This window comes from Pundamilia nyererei, unplaced genomic scaffold, assembly GCF_000239375.1.
Source record: "Pundamilia nyererei isolate P.nyererei 1_Seehausen unplaced genomic scaffold, PunNye1.0 scaffold00057, whole genome shotgun sequence".
NCBI classification, from domain to species: Eukaryota; Metazoa; Chordata; class Actinopteri; order Cichliformes; family Cichlidae; genus Pundamilia; species Pundamilia nyererei.
This window is the reverse complement of record NW_005187458.1, coordinates 2,282,116-2,299,273: the sequence shown is the minus strand read 5'-3', so window position 1 is coordinate 2,299,273 and position 17,158 is coordinate 2,282,116. Positions and strand designations below refer to the sequence as shown.

Below are 17,158 nucleotides of genomic sequence, written 5' to 3'. Positions count from 1 at the left end.
AACGGATTGGCTCTTACATAGCACTTTATACAACATCACATTCACACACATGCATCTACATCAAAGCGCTTCCTACTATTCATATGAACACCAGGATCAAACCACCAACCCTGTCATTAGTCGGTAACCTGCTCTACAACCACCCCAACTGAGAACTTCCTCCTTTGTAATCCCCATATCTGTATTAAGCTTCTATTTGCCATATTTCAGATCTCCTGTAGGTGGGACAAGTAAACTGGGAATGCCGTACATTTGCTGAATGAATTTTATTTTGGTTCAGGAAGCACAGCAGTCATCTCTTCCCAGTCAGCCTGTACGCTCATCTGTAGAGGCCAGATACATCGGTTCATAGTGGGCATGCTTCCAATAAATGTAGATTCTGAGCAAAAACAATTGCTTTTAAGAAATCATACTGAAGGTTGCGCAGTAGTTGAATTGCAATCAGTTTTATGATGAGCTTGAGCAAAGCATGCAGATAAAGATAGAACTGGAAGACAGTTTATTCATTTTATTGGTCAGGTTATGATTACAACTCAAAACTTCATATGTAGTGGTCACTGTTAGATAATCAGCAATGCTGATGTCTGAACCGGACTGACAAAGCCGCTCAAAAGTCTAACTACTACACTCCACATAAGTGTTAAATAGTCCTGATCCTTTAATTGCAATGACCCTTCTTTGCTGAGGGTTTAATTCTCATGCAAAAAGCCAAAATCTCAATCAAGGCTATGGATATATGAAAATTTTCAAAACTGAACAAAGAAAACTCAAATTTGACAAAGGAGGATACTGACCAAAAAGCATAATCCCAAATCTGCTTTCAGTCAAAGAGCAACCAAAGAACCAGGAAAGTGAAGTGCACATGGGGAAACATTGGAAATCTTTCCTTGGAGCAGTTAACAGGCAGAAACATGTGAACACAAGGAGGAGATTTATTTATTACAGTATTTCTGGAAAAAACCCTGAGAGACAGAAACTAAGAGGGTCGGCCACGTTTGGAGCAGCTACCGAGCGTGGGGTCAGTGTGTGCACAGCGTGTTCTGCTACAGGTTGGGGTTCACCGCTCCTGATCCTTGACATTCGATGATGTAGGTGATGTTTCTGCTCAGCTCGTCTTCGCACTTTGTTATTGTGAACTTTGCCTGCAAATACAACAGCACACAAGGTTAATGACTGATCAGCTCGACTCAGACCCGAGGATGAGTCCAGGACAAGATAAAGAAGCAATATTAAAACTGAAACTGTGACTCGAACAGAACAGGCACCATTTGGGTCAGTCTTGTGCTGTAAGAGTTTCTGACCTGAGTCAGCTGCTCTGCGATGTGAATTGCTGTCTGTGTGTGTAGTGTCACAGCACCGGTTCGAATCCGAGACGTTCCCTTTGCCAGCGCCATGAAGATAATGAGCTGCAGAGGAGAGTCAGAGTAAGGTCAGAGTAAGGTCGCAGAGTGTGCGTGCGTGTCGCTCTCTCTCTCACACTCACCTGGTCCTGCAGGAATTCGTCCACGCAGCCATTGTGTCTGATGTTTTTCAGCAACATCTCAGCAGCTTCAATACCCACTTTATCTGCATACACACCTGAAAAACAAAAATCCCATGTACTTGAACATCTGCACTGTCAAAGAAAAGTCATCACACTGTTTCAGAACATCAGCCCAACAAGCATTCAAAGCATGTTTGTTTTCAAAGAGGGGGGCATGGGGAAGTAATGACTTCATGTAAATTACATTTCTCAATGAGGTGTCAACATTTATCACATTACTGCAGCATTGCTGCCACCTGCTGGTTCGTGTGACTCCTCACCTTTCTTTCCCAGTGCTGAACCAGCAAATATGCAACCTGTAGAGGACTCGGCGATGATTCTGAAAAAGAGGTGGAAAAGCAGTCAGGGGGCTGATCCTTTGGGTAGCATTGGCAGTTTTAAACCAAGAGCTTCATAGCGTACGGCCTCTTAGACCAGGTTTCACAAAGCTATAGCTCCTCTTCATGCTGAGGATTTTAAATGATCAGGACTCTGGCCAAATGCTTTTCCTCTTTTCTAACGTTCCAGAACATTTTTTCTTCCTTGCGTGCCAACGCTGAATGCATCGTATGTTCAGAGCTTACAATATTCCATTTCCATTCCCGCAGGCCTTTTCCTTCTCTTGCTGTGGCTGGATGTTGATGTAAAGTTCTTTGATTTCCTTCCTGATGGTTCGAACAGCAGCAGCTGACATGTCTTTAGCCAACTGTAGAAAACAAAAACTACAGTCAGCTCAATAAAGAAAAGCATACCTGACATTTTCACATTTAGTTTTACAATAACAGACTACGCAGCACCGGACAATACATTTCATTCGAAAGTTCCTTAACTAAGTTTAAGAAAGTGAATCCATTTCCACAGAAACCTTGGCTGCATACAACCTTGGCTACAGTGGCTCTTCTTAAACAGAAGGCAACAAATCAGAGAGGTTCAGATTTTCTCTGTATGTTCCAGGCACAACTTGTCCTGGCATCACATATGTTGCCCATATCTTTATGTCATATTATGTTATCTTGGCATGTACCGTTTGAAAGGGCAGCATCTCCTAAAGCAACCAGACACTCATCCAGTGTGCTGTTTGCACTTGAGATATAGATGAGAGGCTGGCACTCCCCATACTCCAAAACTCTCTGACCACTGCTAATTTGTCTTGCATCACGATTGTCTAAATGATTCCCCCATAACAACATGGAAAATTTGTGAAGTCACATGATGGTCTGAAATTGTCTGACTAGAATCTGCATCCCATAAACTGCTGGTAGATTCATTTCTGGGTCTTTGCACAGTACAAGGGTTAAATAGCACACTGTTCATCAGGAATTCAGTGCAGTTGTGGAAGATGACAGTTAAGTGCTAACTATACTGTTATGCACTGTCTCCACTGCTGTTCTGCACAGGACTCAAACCTAACGCCAATTCATCGCAAAGAGTGGATATGTTTATATATTCAGGAGTGGAGTGCACTCCTTAGCCAGGTGGAGAGCGAACGACCAAGTCCAACACTAGGCTGTTGGGTCTCCAGCTGTCCGTGTCCGCAACAGACTTAAATCAAGGCTTAAAGTCGTCATCTTGGACTCTAGCTGGTGATGTCAGTCCTTATCCTGTTCTGAAGCCTCGGTGAGCTTTGTGTAGCTCAATATAAACAAAGTGAAAGACTGTATAAAAGATGGACGTAGCAAGGTCATCACAATAGAGTTTCAAAAAAACTGACGTTAGTAGGAGGCCTCACTGTGAAACTGCTTATTCATTGGCTAGCCATTTTTGAATGACAAGTCATTAGCCAATGAGCTAAAAATGAGCACAAATAATCCTTTCTGAAACATAGCATGTGGCTAAGACTAGTTGATTAGCAGTGACTGTATTATCAAAAAAAAAAAACAAAGAAGAAATTGTGTACCGGCAAATTAATGAAAGACTGGAAAAATAATCCAGTACACAAGAAAAACAAAAACACAACAGTTGACGCAGTAAAAACCATAAAATGAGTAATGTGAGTGAGTGTGAACTTTACTTTGAAAGGTAGAACTCCAGCAACATAAGCTCTACCATAGATCTTTGTGATGTTTCCTCTCTCAGTCATTGTGACAGGTGTCAGCTCTTTGACTGGATTCACCGTCACCATGACCTCACCTCCACCTTTAGGGTAGAAACCCCTGATACACAAATACACAGTCAGATACACACAAGTACTCCAGTAACATTTCAACTCTGTCGATCTTGGTACACTGACCTCATTCTGATGTCACAGTCAAAATGGACTCCAAACTTCTCCACAATGGGTTTGAATACCTGAAGACAATTTAAAAAAACAAAAACAACACACAATCAAATGTAATATAAAAACAAACTCTATAAACACACACTTAAAGTTCTCTGCTTTCACTTTCACTGGAAGTGCATCAAGTTAGGCACTAACTGAAGCTCTGAGTCAGTTAGCAGGGTAACAGACTGTGGTAACCCGAAGTTTCTCTCTGGTTGACTAATATCACAAGCCCATCAGTAAACTCTGTCTTATCCCTTTCTTCACATTTGATCTTCACTTTCTGTCTCATAGGCCACATCAGATTACTGCTGAATAACTAGATTTAAAAGTCAAATAGAACTCTAGCAACATCTAATGAATATTAGACTTGGGTGGATGACCACTGACAGCATAAAAAGTTGTGTTCTATCAAACTTTAATACAGTCTATGGAGGATCAGAGTGGTCCAGGCAAAATAAAGTGACTCTTTCCACTCTAAAGGTAAACATCATGGTCCATACTGACATAATATAGTCTTCAGTGAGTTGGATTAAAACGGAGACTGTTCTTGGTATTGGGGTACCAATGATGATTGCTTTGTCTGTTATAGGGCTGCGGTGTGTCTATGTCGATTACCTTGATAGTGTAGTCAATCTGAGGAGCCATCTCTGCGTTGGTTCCTCCCTTCAGACAGAGCTGTGAGGCAGCATCGGCATAAAGAGCACAAGGCAGAGCAACCTGCAGCAGGAGACACACACTCCTGACACACACACACACACACACACAAGAAGTGATTATATTTAGATGTTTAATGTTTAAAACAAAAACAATCAATAGCTTTTGTATTACTGCCAGATAGCAGCTGGTTACATAGTAAGTGATGCAGTCAGTGGGTCAGACTTACCCTGCAGTCTGCGTGTCAGCCGTGTAGTTCCCAGCCCGGGTTTTACCAGGAGTCAGACTGATGTCAGTGGAGCCAATGCTGGCTCCTTGAAGACTGCCAGAACACAGATCTGAGACCAGCTGCAGGCCGGTCAGGTGCTGTGGTCTGCACACAATTGATCAAAATGTTACCATTTGAAATTTCAGAACTCCTGTTCTTTTACTGGGACTTTGAGGGGGCTTGTGCCTCCAACTTTTTAAGAACGAAATAGAAATGCACACGAAAACGTCGCAAATAAAATGCACCGAACAGTAATCAATAAAATCTAATTAAGATAACTGATTAAAAGCCGAGGAAGTTCTGCGGCACAGAGTCGTGAAGGTTTCTGCTGAAGCTGCTAAAAGTCGTGCTGTGCAGACTGAAGCTGAAGGTGACAGATGGTCTTCTTTTCACACAGAAGCTGCGTTTTTAAATCAGCTGAGTCTCAACAAAAGCACGCAAACAAACCGGGAGGTATTTAACTAATCAGCGTTCACACGGTAGAGCAAATAACACCAATGTAAATAAATCGGACAATCGGTTGTTTTTGTTAATAATTTTAAGTTAACCGATGCAGCAACTTTAATGAATAGGCTAACATTAGCCTGCTAGCACTGAGCTAGTAACTCACCTCAGACCCGGCGTGCTTCTGCCGGCTCGGATTTTAGTGATTTTGATGGAGGACCCGATGATGCAACTGAGCGCCGCCGAGACTCTCAGGATCTGTCCGCCCTGCACAGAGCAAATGAAAGGGAAACAGAAGCGACATCAGCGAGCTAAAAACCGCCTGCTGTCCGCCGCGCTAGCATTGTGCTAGCACATTAGCGGCGGGGAAAGCCGGCAGCTTTTCATGTGATCACCTCCCCAACATAAAGTGAGTACTCACTCCTTCCATCACGCTGCCGTCTATCTCCACAGCCTCAGAGTCCATCTTCATTCAAAACAAAATTTTTTTTACTCGGATGCTGTTGCTCAGCTCAACTCCAGGTTCCCGTACTTTTCCCTTGTGTTTGTTCTTCTTCTTCTTGGTCTTTATCAGCGGTTGACAAAGAACGAATTGGTGCATTACCGCCACCAACTTGTATGGAGTGGGAAGTAGAATGACGCTTCAGGATTGGATGCTATTATACAAATGGGTTTGTCTAAGATACCTAATTAATATGGCGTTATTTTTGTAGAATAGTGGCACAAAAATAACGCCATAAATTATGACCTGATAACTTTTACTTCCTGGGTTATTTCTAAGTAAACAAATTAAATCTTGTTTCAGTTTCATTCTATTTGGGTTTTGAATCAGTTGTCTTCTTTCTTTCTCATACTCCTGACAGTATAATATTACATGCTCTACTCTCAGCACCCCCACAGTACTTACATTTTTAATTGCAATGTTTCCCTAAAATGCATGGTGTATAATTTAGCCCAGTGCACCTTAATATGAGACGTAAAATGATTGCGTCTTCTCTACTCCTTCTCCCTACACTTCTTCATCTATAACCGAATGACTGCAACCACTTCCATTAACTTTCAAACTAAAATGAAAAAAAAGTGACCACACTAAAACAGTTTTTTTCTTTCCTCCAAGTGGTGGAGTAGAAAACATGATTTTGTTTATTTACTAAAATATTTTATCTGTAGTTTATGGAATACAACATTTTCCAGCCATTAACTCTCCTCAGTTCCTTTCAAATTATTTTACAGTCCAATTGAAAAGCTGTACAGAAGTCTTGACCCCTTCATCCGCTGTTTTTTTACATTTTGCTAGGACAATGGGAAGCTGGTGCAGCAAATGGCTGAAACATGGGCAAACATGCATGAACATATAAAACAGAGTTTGTAATGAGCTTGAAAGCCAAGATTTGGTATGAGCACCTTTATTATACTCTCTTACTATCCTAGGCAGCTTTACTGTAACGTCAATGAAGATTTGAACCAAAAATTGCAAATTTGGCTTCATCACTCTTCATGAGACCCATTTTTCAGTTAATTTCTTGTGTAAAGTACTTAGGAAAAGAGTGGTGCACCAAGAGTATGAAGATGACCCAAAATGAATGCTGGGATGGGGTGGGCCACAAGGAATACACATGAGCCATCCTTCAAATCTGGGCATTTGGAGGAGCGTTGGAATTTGGACAGTCTTTGTTGAAATGCCATACCTCTGTGATTTTAGCTACTTTGTAACCTTTTTCTAAAGCTAAAGTAAATGCAGGGATGGGCCACAAACCAGTCAGAGCTCTTTGCTCATTACCAAGATTATATCACAGGCTGCTCACTGTTTTGTGAAAATGTGTTTTCAGATTGATTACCGCCATTTAAGTTTACCCTGCTGGAGCTAAATGTATTGCTAAAAACGGACTGTCATGATGAATAAGTGGCTGATTGTTACTCTCCCTCTTTATGCTTTTTTTTTAAACTCAAATAATAATAATATTAATAAATAAATGTCCAAAAAAGTAAAAAGAAAGCTTAGTTTTTCTTTTGTTGTTGTTGTTTTTTTTTAAATCAAATACAAAACATTAACTCTCATGATATGAAAACATTTTATTAGAAAAGATCTTCAATGTATAACTAAAACATGACAAATTAACAACAAAGTAAACAAACACTAATAAACTGCGACTGAAAGTATCTTAACTCGGTTGGCTGAGGCAGCAGCAGGGAAGCTCGGACCTCCCTCTAACCACCTCCTCCTCCGGGGAGCCATCGAGCTGTTCCCGGGTCTACCCCGGCCCTTCTGATGGACATGCCTGGCTGAAACACGTTACCCAGCAGGCGACAGCCTTTAGACGTGGAGGAGTGGCAGCTCTACCAGTCGGTTAGTGGACTAAGAAATCAGTGTCCAGAAACATCGCAGATCTTACTGATTCTAAACGTCAAACCCCTTCCTCACTTAAAACTGTTTGTTTCCCGCTCTCCAAGGAGCTCCAGGCCCCGCTCGTAGACTCGAGAGGCTTTTGCTGTAGCTCAGTCAGGCAAACGAGAGCTCTCAGACCTCTGGCTTCAGGTGAGGGGGTGTCACAGCTCCACAGCACGTGTTTCTCTCCCGCGCTCTCATGGGTCGAAGCAAGGGCCTGCCTCTCTTTTAATGACGGGCCACCACTAATTTAACGTAGTTTATTGACGTTCAAGGTCACTCCGACCTTCAGTCAAGGGTCTGACGGGTGTCGGCCGACTCAGAGCTACTCTGAATATGACTTTTTTTGCATCAATCTTTCAAATGTTTGATATTTGTGTCACCTCAAGCTAATAATAAATGCTAATATCAGGTTAAAATGACTCGATTGTAGTACAAATGCCTTCAATGACATGTCTCATCACATATGCAAGCAGACTGTTGAGCAGTGGGGCCACACAGACCCATGTTATTTGTAAAATCATTCTAATTAAGTGGCATTTTTAAATGCCTGCAGAGTCTGTCAGATAAACAGCAGCAGTAACTGTCACAAGTTCCTCAAAGGCCATTATTTGACTCATATTGTTTTTACTGAGGAGCTATCAAATGATGTCTGTTCAAGGCATTCTTTATAAACACGCCTCACCCCACTAATATTAATGATTTGTATGCACATAGAAGACTCTTGATACCAAATACATATGTGTAAAACATTTATTAAGTGTACAAAAAGTAGCTTGACAGAAAATCATAGATAAAACAGACAATACATGCCATAACCCCTACATGAATAATAGCATTTCTCCGGTTTTTCAGACTTCTGTTGTCATCAATGTTGGTTACTTTTCAGTTATTAGTAAAGCAACTGGTGCTTTCTCCCAATAGAAATCAAAACATTTTATATTAACTGTTCGTATGAAGTGAAGCCTTTTGACTTTTTAGTGGAACACTACAGGAATAGTGTTTAGGTCATTTTTTTTGTTTATTTTTTTACATGGACCCTGAAATATAAGTCGAGTTTCCCAGTTTCATTAAGTCACAAAAACCCTACCAGAGCCAATCTAAGAATTGTACACACATAAAAAAAAAAGTTAAACTGATTACATAGAACTAGTAAATCACACAACACAAACACACGAGAGAGAGCCGTTTCCACAATAACACACAGCAGGTATGAGAAAAACTCATACAGTGTGCTCAAGTCAGAAACAGAGTACAGACGGAGACCGTGTACTCGAAATATCACGTCAGACCTGCAAAAGTCTGAGGAAACAGGAATCTTACTTCCATCATTTATCCCACACACTTCAAAAAGTTTGTCAGTTTTAGGTTTCGGATTGAGAAAGCTTTAACTTTAATTTCATCATCTAACCTAATCCAATTGACACTGCACTGTCCAAAGAAGAACAAACCCAAGCAAAGAAAAACTGGCCGCTGCATGGTAAATGTTCCTAAACCCCAAAGCCTCAGCTCCACTCTGCAGATCCAGGTGTTTATTAACAGCCTGGCATGTTGGTTAGATGAGTCCAATATCCTGTCTGTCTGCACACATACGTCCTGTTTCTGGGATGAGTGTTTTGGCTCAGAGACGCAACATTTAGCAAGTCTGAGAAGCACCAGTTAGTTCTCCAACTTTGTCGGATGAAAACTGAAAACGGCAACAAGAGGCAGAACAGCAGACTGTAAGAAAACGCCACCCACCCTACAATGTCAGCACTTGTAATAAGTATTCTATTATTGTTCTGAAGTTTAGTTTCATTGGTTCTCTGGAGGCATCAGTCAGTTTTTGTTACAAGTGCAGATTTCTTCCTCTGCAGACTACACACGGGCAGCATAGACACGCATCTGCTAACAGAAGCGTTGCCAGTCAAAATGAACCACTAGTGTTTTTTGGTCAAAAAAAAAGTGCTGGCCCCACTAAGAAAATCTCTACAAAAAACTATTAGCAACCAATAAAGCCAGTCTAGGCAACAAGTTGCAGTGTAATTCAAAAAATAAGAGCTAAATAAGAACATTCAAATACTGTAATGGAGCGGTGTGAGGGCCCTGGACTTCCTCTGGGTCTGCTGTCAGGGTTTACACAGCTGCTTTGGAGCACTCGCAGCTCTTTTAGGTGTGGATAGGACTGAGTTCAACAAAGCACATTTCCCCAAGAAAGCAGGGTTCACATGCATCACATAATTCTGACCATGCTAGTCTTGTTGAGGGTCGTAAGAACACAGACGGGAGAGCTACGTGATTTTAGGTTTGGCAGTTGTCTTGTGTTTTTTCCTGGCTTTATGGATTTCGGTCTGCAGCTCAACTGGGAGCCACATTTAACAAAAAAAAGGAGGCTGCTTTTAGTTTTCAGAAATCTAAGAACGTTTTATCTTCACCTTTGAAGAAATATGGAAGAGAAAAATACGGAGCATAGTCACAAAGAGTTCTAGGTTGTGACCAGAAGGTCAAGTATCAACCGAGTGTACCTCAAAGGTCAGAGGTGGTTAGATTGAGCCCAAAGTAGAAGAACTGGATCCGGTCAATTTGCAAACCACCTTTTGAATAGGGAAATCCAAGGTAACTGAACAAGAATGTATCCTTTCATTTGCATTTGGATGCAAGTGAAAGGAAGACTTCAAAAAATACTAAGAAAACATGCAGCAGACAAACATGAGTATCCACGCAATAAATGTTAAAGTTAGAAACACATTCAGAAAGGCCCTGATCTCACAAGGGGTTTGATAACAGATGCATTTTACCCAGTACACACCCAGTATACAGCGGGTGTACATAGCATATAGACTATATATAGTATATATACCATATATAGTGTCTATATACCATGTTCTGTTGTGCTTAGGAGTTGGGATCCATCATATCTAATCCATCGTTGCTGGCGTCTTGACTAATTTTTATTGACTCATTAAAGTAGGTGCAGAAATATGGAAAGCTATAAAAACCAAGTCCATTATACAAAAATGATCTTGAATAGTAAAAACATCAAATAATGAGGCAATGGACAGGATCATATCTGAATGGCTCTAGAAGAAAAAAGTAGTATATAAAGGGTAAAAGCCATCTACTCATGAGGAAGGCTTCACATGATGGCACACTCTCTGGACGACACTTTGCCCTGTAGGAGAAACAAAAAGGTTTGTTATTGGGAGACTTCCATGTGTAGCAGTACAGATGTACAAGTTCCAAAGACTGACTCCATCCAACAGCCTACAACAGGTGCTGACTGAGACAGACCATGTGTTCTACACTGTTTAACCTCAGTAAATAAACATGTTATGAAAACTATGAGCTCATTTTGAATGTGATCGCAGCCACACGTCATAAATACGTTGGCGCAGGGTCACATGCAGCACTGTGTAGCATCCCCTCTTCTTCTAACAGCAACCCACAAGTGTGTGGGACTTGAGGAGAGCAGCTGTTGGACTTGTGGAAGAGGAATGTGTCCCATTCTTCTCTGTTAGAGGATTCCAGCTGCTCAGCAGTTCTGACCCTGCTTTGTCCTGTTTTTTTGGTGCAAACTGCCACTTCTATAGGCACTGAGATTTTGGTTAGTATGACCTCAGCAGTTTCCCCACTTTGCCTCAGTCTATCTTAAACTGGCTTTGATCCAGAGAAGACAGCGGTGTCTATGGATCACGCTCCCATGTGGCTGCCTCTTTGCATGACAGAGCTCCAACCTGCATCTGTGGAGGGCACGCTGATCCTGAGCCCATGCACTGATTTCCACCACACAATCATGCCCGTTTTAAGGGACTGGTGATGCAGATATCCAACAATGATGATATTATGAACTACAGATGATGAATTACTCAAAGTCTTCACATGTTTACATTCAGAGACATTCTGAAAAACAATTTGTAGACGCAGTTTTCTGCAGAACGGTGAACCTCTGCCTCTCTAAGATGCTCTTTTAGACCCCGTCATGTGACTCACTTGTTGCCAATTAACCTAAGTGGCTGCTACATGTTCCTCCAGCTCTTTCGTTTTAGTACCACTTACTTCATCAACCTTTTATTGACTTTGTCCAACTGCTCTGCTACCTGCTCCTGCCATCGAGTCAAAATGAGCTCATAGTTTTCTTAGCATCTAATCTAACTGCAGTGACAGCCCTGCTCCTTTACACCGAGCCAAACAAAACGTTTTACCAAAAAGGTAAAGAAAAAGAAAAATTGTTGGCCAAGTGTACCGTTTGTGCCACTGTCTCCTCCTCGCCATCAACATCATCTACATCCACCTGAGTGTTGGTTACAGTCCTCCTGGCCACCTCCTGTGAGACAAACACCGCATGACTCAAAAAATAAAAACCATGTACGAATTTCAAGCAAAGGAAACTGGTTTAGTTAGCTATGCACCGACATCTTTACCTCGCCATCAGCATTGACCAAAGAGGTAACTATGTCATTTCCTGTGCCCCAGGAAGCCTGGCTTTTCCACAGCAAGTCAGTTGGAGGACCGTGAGCCATACCAGCATCGGCAGACCACACCTAGGTGCAGGTAAACAACAAAAAAAAGCTGTTTACAACATACTGTATAACATACAGCTTCACATATTACATTTTCACAATATTACACAGCATGATCATCACGGTACAGTCTGTTAAACTTAATAAATATCAGTCTGTCCAGCTGGGAATCCATTTCACCTGCACAGGTGCAAATCAATGACAACAGGTGCAGTGGAGAGACAACAAGTCAACGCCCCAGAGGGTTTAGCAGTCGGGGGCCACAGACCTCCCTCCTTATCCCTCACGACTGATTTTTCTCTTGGTGTCCTTGTCAAATACTAGTAGCATGAGACCACCAGTGGGTGGCAGCACATTCAGCACAGAGGGAGAGGGAGGATGGCTGCTACAGGCCAAATGATCTTTGCTGGTGGGCTCTTTATCAGTGTTCCTGTCTCACCTCCACTACATGTGTGTCTATACGTGTCTGATCGTTTAGGGTCATGCAACCATACGCAATCTACTCACAGTGACAGACTGCCCAGCTTTCAGGACGTATTTTGGTGAGAACTTGTAGATGATTTCTTCCCCGTTGTCAACCTGTCTCTTCAATCTCCAGTTGCCCAGAGGCTGGTCCTGCAAGACATGAGGAGCCTTAATACAGAAGTGCACTTTGTTCAGAAAAGGAGACACAATAGAAAATTTCACCTAACACACCTGCTCAGTATCGTTGATGAGTGTGACTGCGTTTCCATCCATGTCAGTCGGTGATATGGTGACGGCTCCAGTAGCCGTAGCCTCTTCTGACACCAGCAACTGCTCCTCTCCTCTTCCAATCTCGGGCATTTCCCTAACCTCTGCTTCCGCTCTCTTCCTCTTAGAGGAGCGGGAGGATGAAGATCCTGTTAATCTGGACACTGTGACTCGGGAAGACGGGCTGGGGGACAGCTTCAGTCTAAAAAACAGGAGGAGAAAATGATGCTGTTGGAATCAATGCTGTTGCAACGATCCCAACAGCCCAATCTGATCCAAGTATCACTTTCCACACATCCTACCCACAGTGCCTACAGTAAGTACTGGCTCTGATGGCATCCTCATGATAAAGTACTTGATAAAACATGTGCACCTGTGTTCCTCTCCCTCCAGCAGTTTCCTGTATGCATTGATCTCCATATCCAGAGCCAGCTTCACATCCAGCAGCTCCTGGTATTCACTGAGCTGAGCGTTCATCCGGTCTCTCAGTTCAGCCATTTCTTGTTCTTTTGCTTCGATGGCACGGCGGTGCTTGTCTCGCTCAGACGACAGAATTTCTTCCAACTCTCTGATACGATCTTCTGAGGCAGTCACCTACAAAAGCAAACATGCAGACACCACTCAATTAAAACCAAATAGCAAACCACCAGAAATCCTGAGCTGTTTAAGGGATTTAAAGTGTGGAAGCTGTAGGAGAGGTCTCCATTTGGGTGTACTGGTGTCCATAAAGCCACACCTGTTTCTGCAGGGCGCTGAGCTGGTACCCAAGGCTCTCTATTCTGGTACGAGACTCCTGCAGCTCCTCCCTGGCTGAGCTCATTGCCTTGTCATTAATCTCAGAGGACACTTTGGCATTATCCAACTGCAGACAGAACGAGACAGATAGCATATTTGAACACAAGGAGCATAAAACAAAAAGAAAGAAAAGGGGAAAAGACAAACATGTGTCTTTCACCTTGGCCTGAAACGTTTGCTCCAGTTCTTCCTTATAAATAGAGACTTGCACATCATGTTGCCTCCGCAGGTCCTGGTTGGGATCACACAAGTCTGATTAACATTCATTCTCAACAGAAAGCCTGCTGAGCAGTGCTGACACAGATGTGAAGGTGAAATTTAGCATCAACACAAACACAGTACAGACATAATATATACATAATATACTTGCCAAAATGGTTACAGAGAAAATTAACAAGTCCTAGCACGCAATGTGAAATTGTGCAGCATTTTACAGTCAGAGCCAACCAGCATGCTCCTGTGCATGTGCGCATGGTGCCACAGGCAAAAAAGAGCTAAAGACTGACTGATACTAAAAATGCCTTTATTATTTGTATGATAACATTTGTTTTTCAATGACACAACTGTACCTGTAAATATACTGGGTTGTAGCAGCCACAGACACGGCAACATCAGAAATTAAATCATACCTGTAGAGCTTGTGCCAGTTTGAACTCATAGTCCTGTCTGACTCCAGAGTCCACCTCCACTATTCTCTGCTCATGTCGACGGCGAGACTCGCGCACCTCCTGAGCACAAGGAGTGAGTGAAGTGTAACAGAGAAACGTCACCCAAAGAAAACCCAAAAACTTTGCTACGTTAAAAGAGAGGGAAAGAAATCTGATTATGCAAACTTTATGGCAGTCTTGTGCACAGGCACAGTATTTACGACACAACCCATACCTCATCAAACATAGTCTTCCTGAACTCCAGCTCTTCACTCAGTGACTGACAGCGATTCTCCAAGTCCACACGCATCAGTGTCTCTGCCTCCAGCTGGCGTTTACCAACAGCATGGCTGTCCTCTGCCTACACATCATAAGACCGGGACATTTATTAGCACATGGACAACATTAGGCTGATTGGCTGGCTCTTCATGACCAAGCAGAGAACATTTGTTATGTTAGTCTGGCATACAAAAAGTAAATGAAACATTTACTTTTGGGGACATAATACCCAAATAAAAAGGTAAACAAAATTGTAATATCAATCACGATTAAAGTATTGTGGTGATCATATATTATCATTTCTAATTATTCAACCATTTCTAGACATTTCTTTTTCTGGCTTCATTTTTTTACTAAACATCTCGCATCTTTCCCACCTTGGCCAGCAGGCTCTTGACATCAGCTAGCTCAGAGCTCAGAGCAGCATTTTGGCTTAGAGCTGTTGAAAGAGCTGCTTCATTCTTATTCAGCTGGGCTTCCAAACCACTGGCCCTGGACATTGCTGCAGCAAGATCACCATCCTTTTTCTTTATACTGGAACAAATAGACAAGGAGGCAGAACACAATTAATATCTTTAAGTGGTCACTTAATGGCCCTTACAAGCTAACATCCAAAATCTTTAGCCACGTTAACACGATTTCAAATTTTAAAAAAAAAAGTATTTGATAAGGCGTTACCTGCGTGTAGCTTCTTCCAGGTCAGCCTGAGCCTTGCCCAGATCTATCTGGAGCCTGGCTCTCTCTCTAGCAGTTTCATCCAAAACTCGCCGAGCATCAGCCAACTCTGCCTCATACAGAGCCTTTAGGCCTGTTACCTAAAGAGAGGGATGCAAAACACATTACCTGGTGAAGAAAACACACACTACTGACTGTTCCAGAATGTAAAGTCTTCTGAGTGGTTGCATATTACAACAGAAGGACAGGTTTCTAAAGTTCACCTTAAAAAACAAAACAAAACAAAAAACCCCAACCTATTTCTTTTTTTTCTCCTTTCTTTTCTTTTAATCAGACAGAGGATTATTACAGGAACATACACTAAACTAAATATACACTGTGACTCCATTATTATGTCTTAAAATTAAATTTGTTCCCGTTTGAATTTTATCTGAATAAATAATGAATTGAAAAAGATAAATAAATAAAACTCTTTCAGTCAAGCACTGGGGGCAGTGTTAAATTCAACAGTCAGAGCAGCCGTTTCCAGCTGACCTAATTTCATTCAGTATCAATTATTCGGAATGAATAGATCCAACTACCACAACTACACACACTGTGTGACGTTTTCAGTAACCATATATAATGTTAAGATGTAACAAAAGTAATTACTGTCTGAAAATAGCCTTAAAGCTTTCCTTTCACTGCTGCCACCACATTGGACTTTCCGAGTCTAAATAAGATTCAACTAACAACAAAGAGGAAGTGCATTAGCATTTGAGCAAAAAATACCTCTTAAGTACTTCATGGGCATCTATAAAACCTATAGAAACCAACCATCGCACATTGCTTCACCAGTGGCAAAAAAGGCGAAGAAAAAGAAGACAGAACAAAGCAAGGCAGACTGGTACAACCATTCACACAATGGAGAGAGGTTTGGGATTTAAGACTTTCCAAAAATGTCAGCAAGCACGTCACACTTCTACTGGATCCAGAATTATTATTATTATTTTTTTTTTTAAACTTGCCTGCTTATGATCTAATTTACCTTTTTTTTTTAATTACCTTAGTGTCACTGGAATTTAAAATAACATTTTTAGAATTTATATTACATTATTAAGTAGCAACCCTGTCAGTGTTAGCCACATTGGTAACTACTCCCTAATACCTGCAGTACAACAAAAATGACTCCTGTTTTTTTTTAAAAACAAACAAACAAACAAACAACAACAGCAACAAAACAGCAGAAAACAGTCACAAACGCAGGCTTGTTAATTCAGTTAGCACTAGGCATGCCAACCAATAAAATCATAAGGCTAGTGTGCAGAAAAAGGTAGCATTGAGTGATCCACTGAGTGATTGCTAATATAAAAGAACACGTTTAGGGGCTCTCCTTTACTCGTTATAAAAGAAGGAACTTTGGAACATAGTATATGAAAGTGTAAAAAGGGTGGACATGGCCAATTTTTCACGAATGTGGTTATTGCGTGCGTTCATCGCTGTGTTGATTGGGGTTGCTACGTTACAAGAAAAACAGGAAATTGATGCTGCTATGGGCAACAACGTGTCTTTGCAACACCACCTGCTATAACTCCAGTAGAAACACTACAAAACCAAAATTTATCTGTTGTAGGTCAAGTGTCGAAATAGTAGTTCCTTTAAGAAGCAGTTCCATTACAGGGTTGCTACCTGTGAGCATACAATGACTCACAGCACGAAGAAATAAAGGATCTGGCACGATTACAAGATCTACCATTACTCAAATATGTTGGGGTTTTTTTTGTTTTTTGATGAAGCAGAAATCATACATCATGCAAAGGTCACATATAAAATAGAAACCACGCACAAGTTAAAATTTTAACTTTAGGGCAACAACTATTCAAGATTACAACAAACACCTTTGTCCCATGTTAGGTTCTATCGATGCTCATCTGATGAAGCGCAAAATTGTCTTGATAAAATCATCCAGGTAAGGAAATCAATCATTATGGTAAAGAAATTCCCAAAAAATGGAT

General features: G+C 41.5%; 2 protein-coding genes across 2 annotated transcripts in view; both read right to left on the bottom strand.

Moving 5' to 3' along the window:
* Positions 1 to 493: 493 nt before the first annotated feature.
* On the bottom strand, positions 494 to 5,769 carry rtca (RNA 3'-terminal phosphate cyclase). The gene is made up of 11 exons (XM_005734260.1): positions 5,573 to 5,769; positions 5,318 to 5,418; positions 4,669 to 4,812; positions 4,401 to 4,524; positions 3,753 to 3,811; positions 3,534 to 3,675; positions 2,107 to 2,228; positions 1,804 to 1,862; positions 1,484 to 1,578; positions 1,302 to 1,406; positions 494 to 1,142 (listed from the first exon to the last, which is right to left on the bottom strand). The coding sequence occupies exons 1-11, from the start codon at positions 5,621 to 5,623 to the stop codon at positions 1,044 to 1,046; spliced, it is 1,101 nt and encodes a 366-aa protein (XP_005734317.1). The 5' UTR covers positions 5,624 to 5,769; the 3' UTR covers positions 494 to 1,043.
* A 2,507-nt stretch (positions 5,770 to 8,276) lies between these two features.
* The window catches only part of lmnb2 (lamin B2), a 9,785-nt gene continuing 903 nt past the window's right edge, over positions 8,277 to 17,158 (bottom strand). Inside the window, exons 2-13 of the mRNA XM_005734259.1 lie at positions 15,168 to 15,304; positions 14,867 to 15,023; positions 14,446 to 14,571; positions 14,193 to 14,291; positions 13,724 to 13,795; positions 13,505 to 13,630; positions 13,142 to 13,362; positions 12,733 to 12,970; positions 12,544 to 12,651; positions 11,938 to 12,057; positions 11,760 to 11,840; positions 8,277 to 10,688 (exon numbers count right to left, since the gene is read on the bottom strand). Coding sequence (XP_005734316.1) covers positions 10,653 to 10,688; positions 11,760 to 11,840; positions 11,938 to 12,057; positions 12,544 to 12,651; positions 12,733 to 12,970; positions 13,142 to 13,362; positions 13,505 to 13,630; positions 13,724 to 13,795; positions 14,193 to 14,291; positions 14,446 to 14,571; positions 14,867 to 15,023; positions 15,168 to 15,304 — 1,521 coding nt within the window. The 3' untranslated portion in view covers positions 8,277 to 10,652. The remainder of the gene's footprint in view (positions 10,689 to 11,759; positions 11,841 to 11,937; positions 12,058 to 12,543; positions 12,652 to 12,732; positions 12,971 to 13,141; positions 13,363 to 13,504; positions 13,631 to 13,723; positions 13,796 to 14,192; positions 14,292 to 14,445; positions 14,572 to 14,866; positions 15,024 to 15,167; positions 15,305 to 17,158) is intronic.

Bases quoted from the DNA above. Each gene is read 5' to 3' on its own strand.
- rtca (XM_005734260.1), bottom strand. From the start codon at position 5,623: ATGAAGATGGACTCTGAGGCTGTGGAGATAGACGGCAGCGTGATGGAA. The intron at 2,229-3,533 runs GTAAAGTTCACA...TGTTTTCTACAG, and splicing joins CTGGAGTTCTACCTTTCAAA to TTGGCTAAAGACATGTCAGC. The intron at 1,407-1,483 runs GTGAGTGTGAGA...TCTCCTCTGCAG, and splicing joins ACGAATTCCTGCAGGACCAG to CTCATTATCTTCATGGCGCT.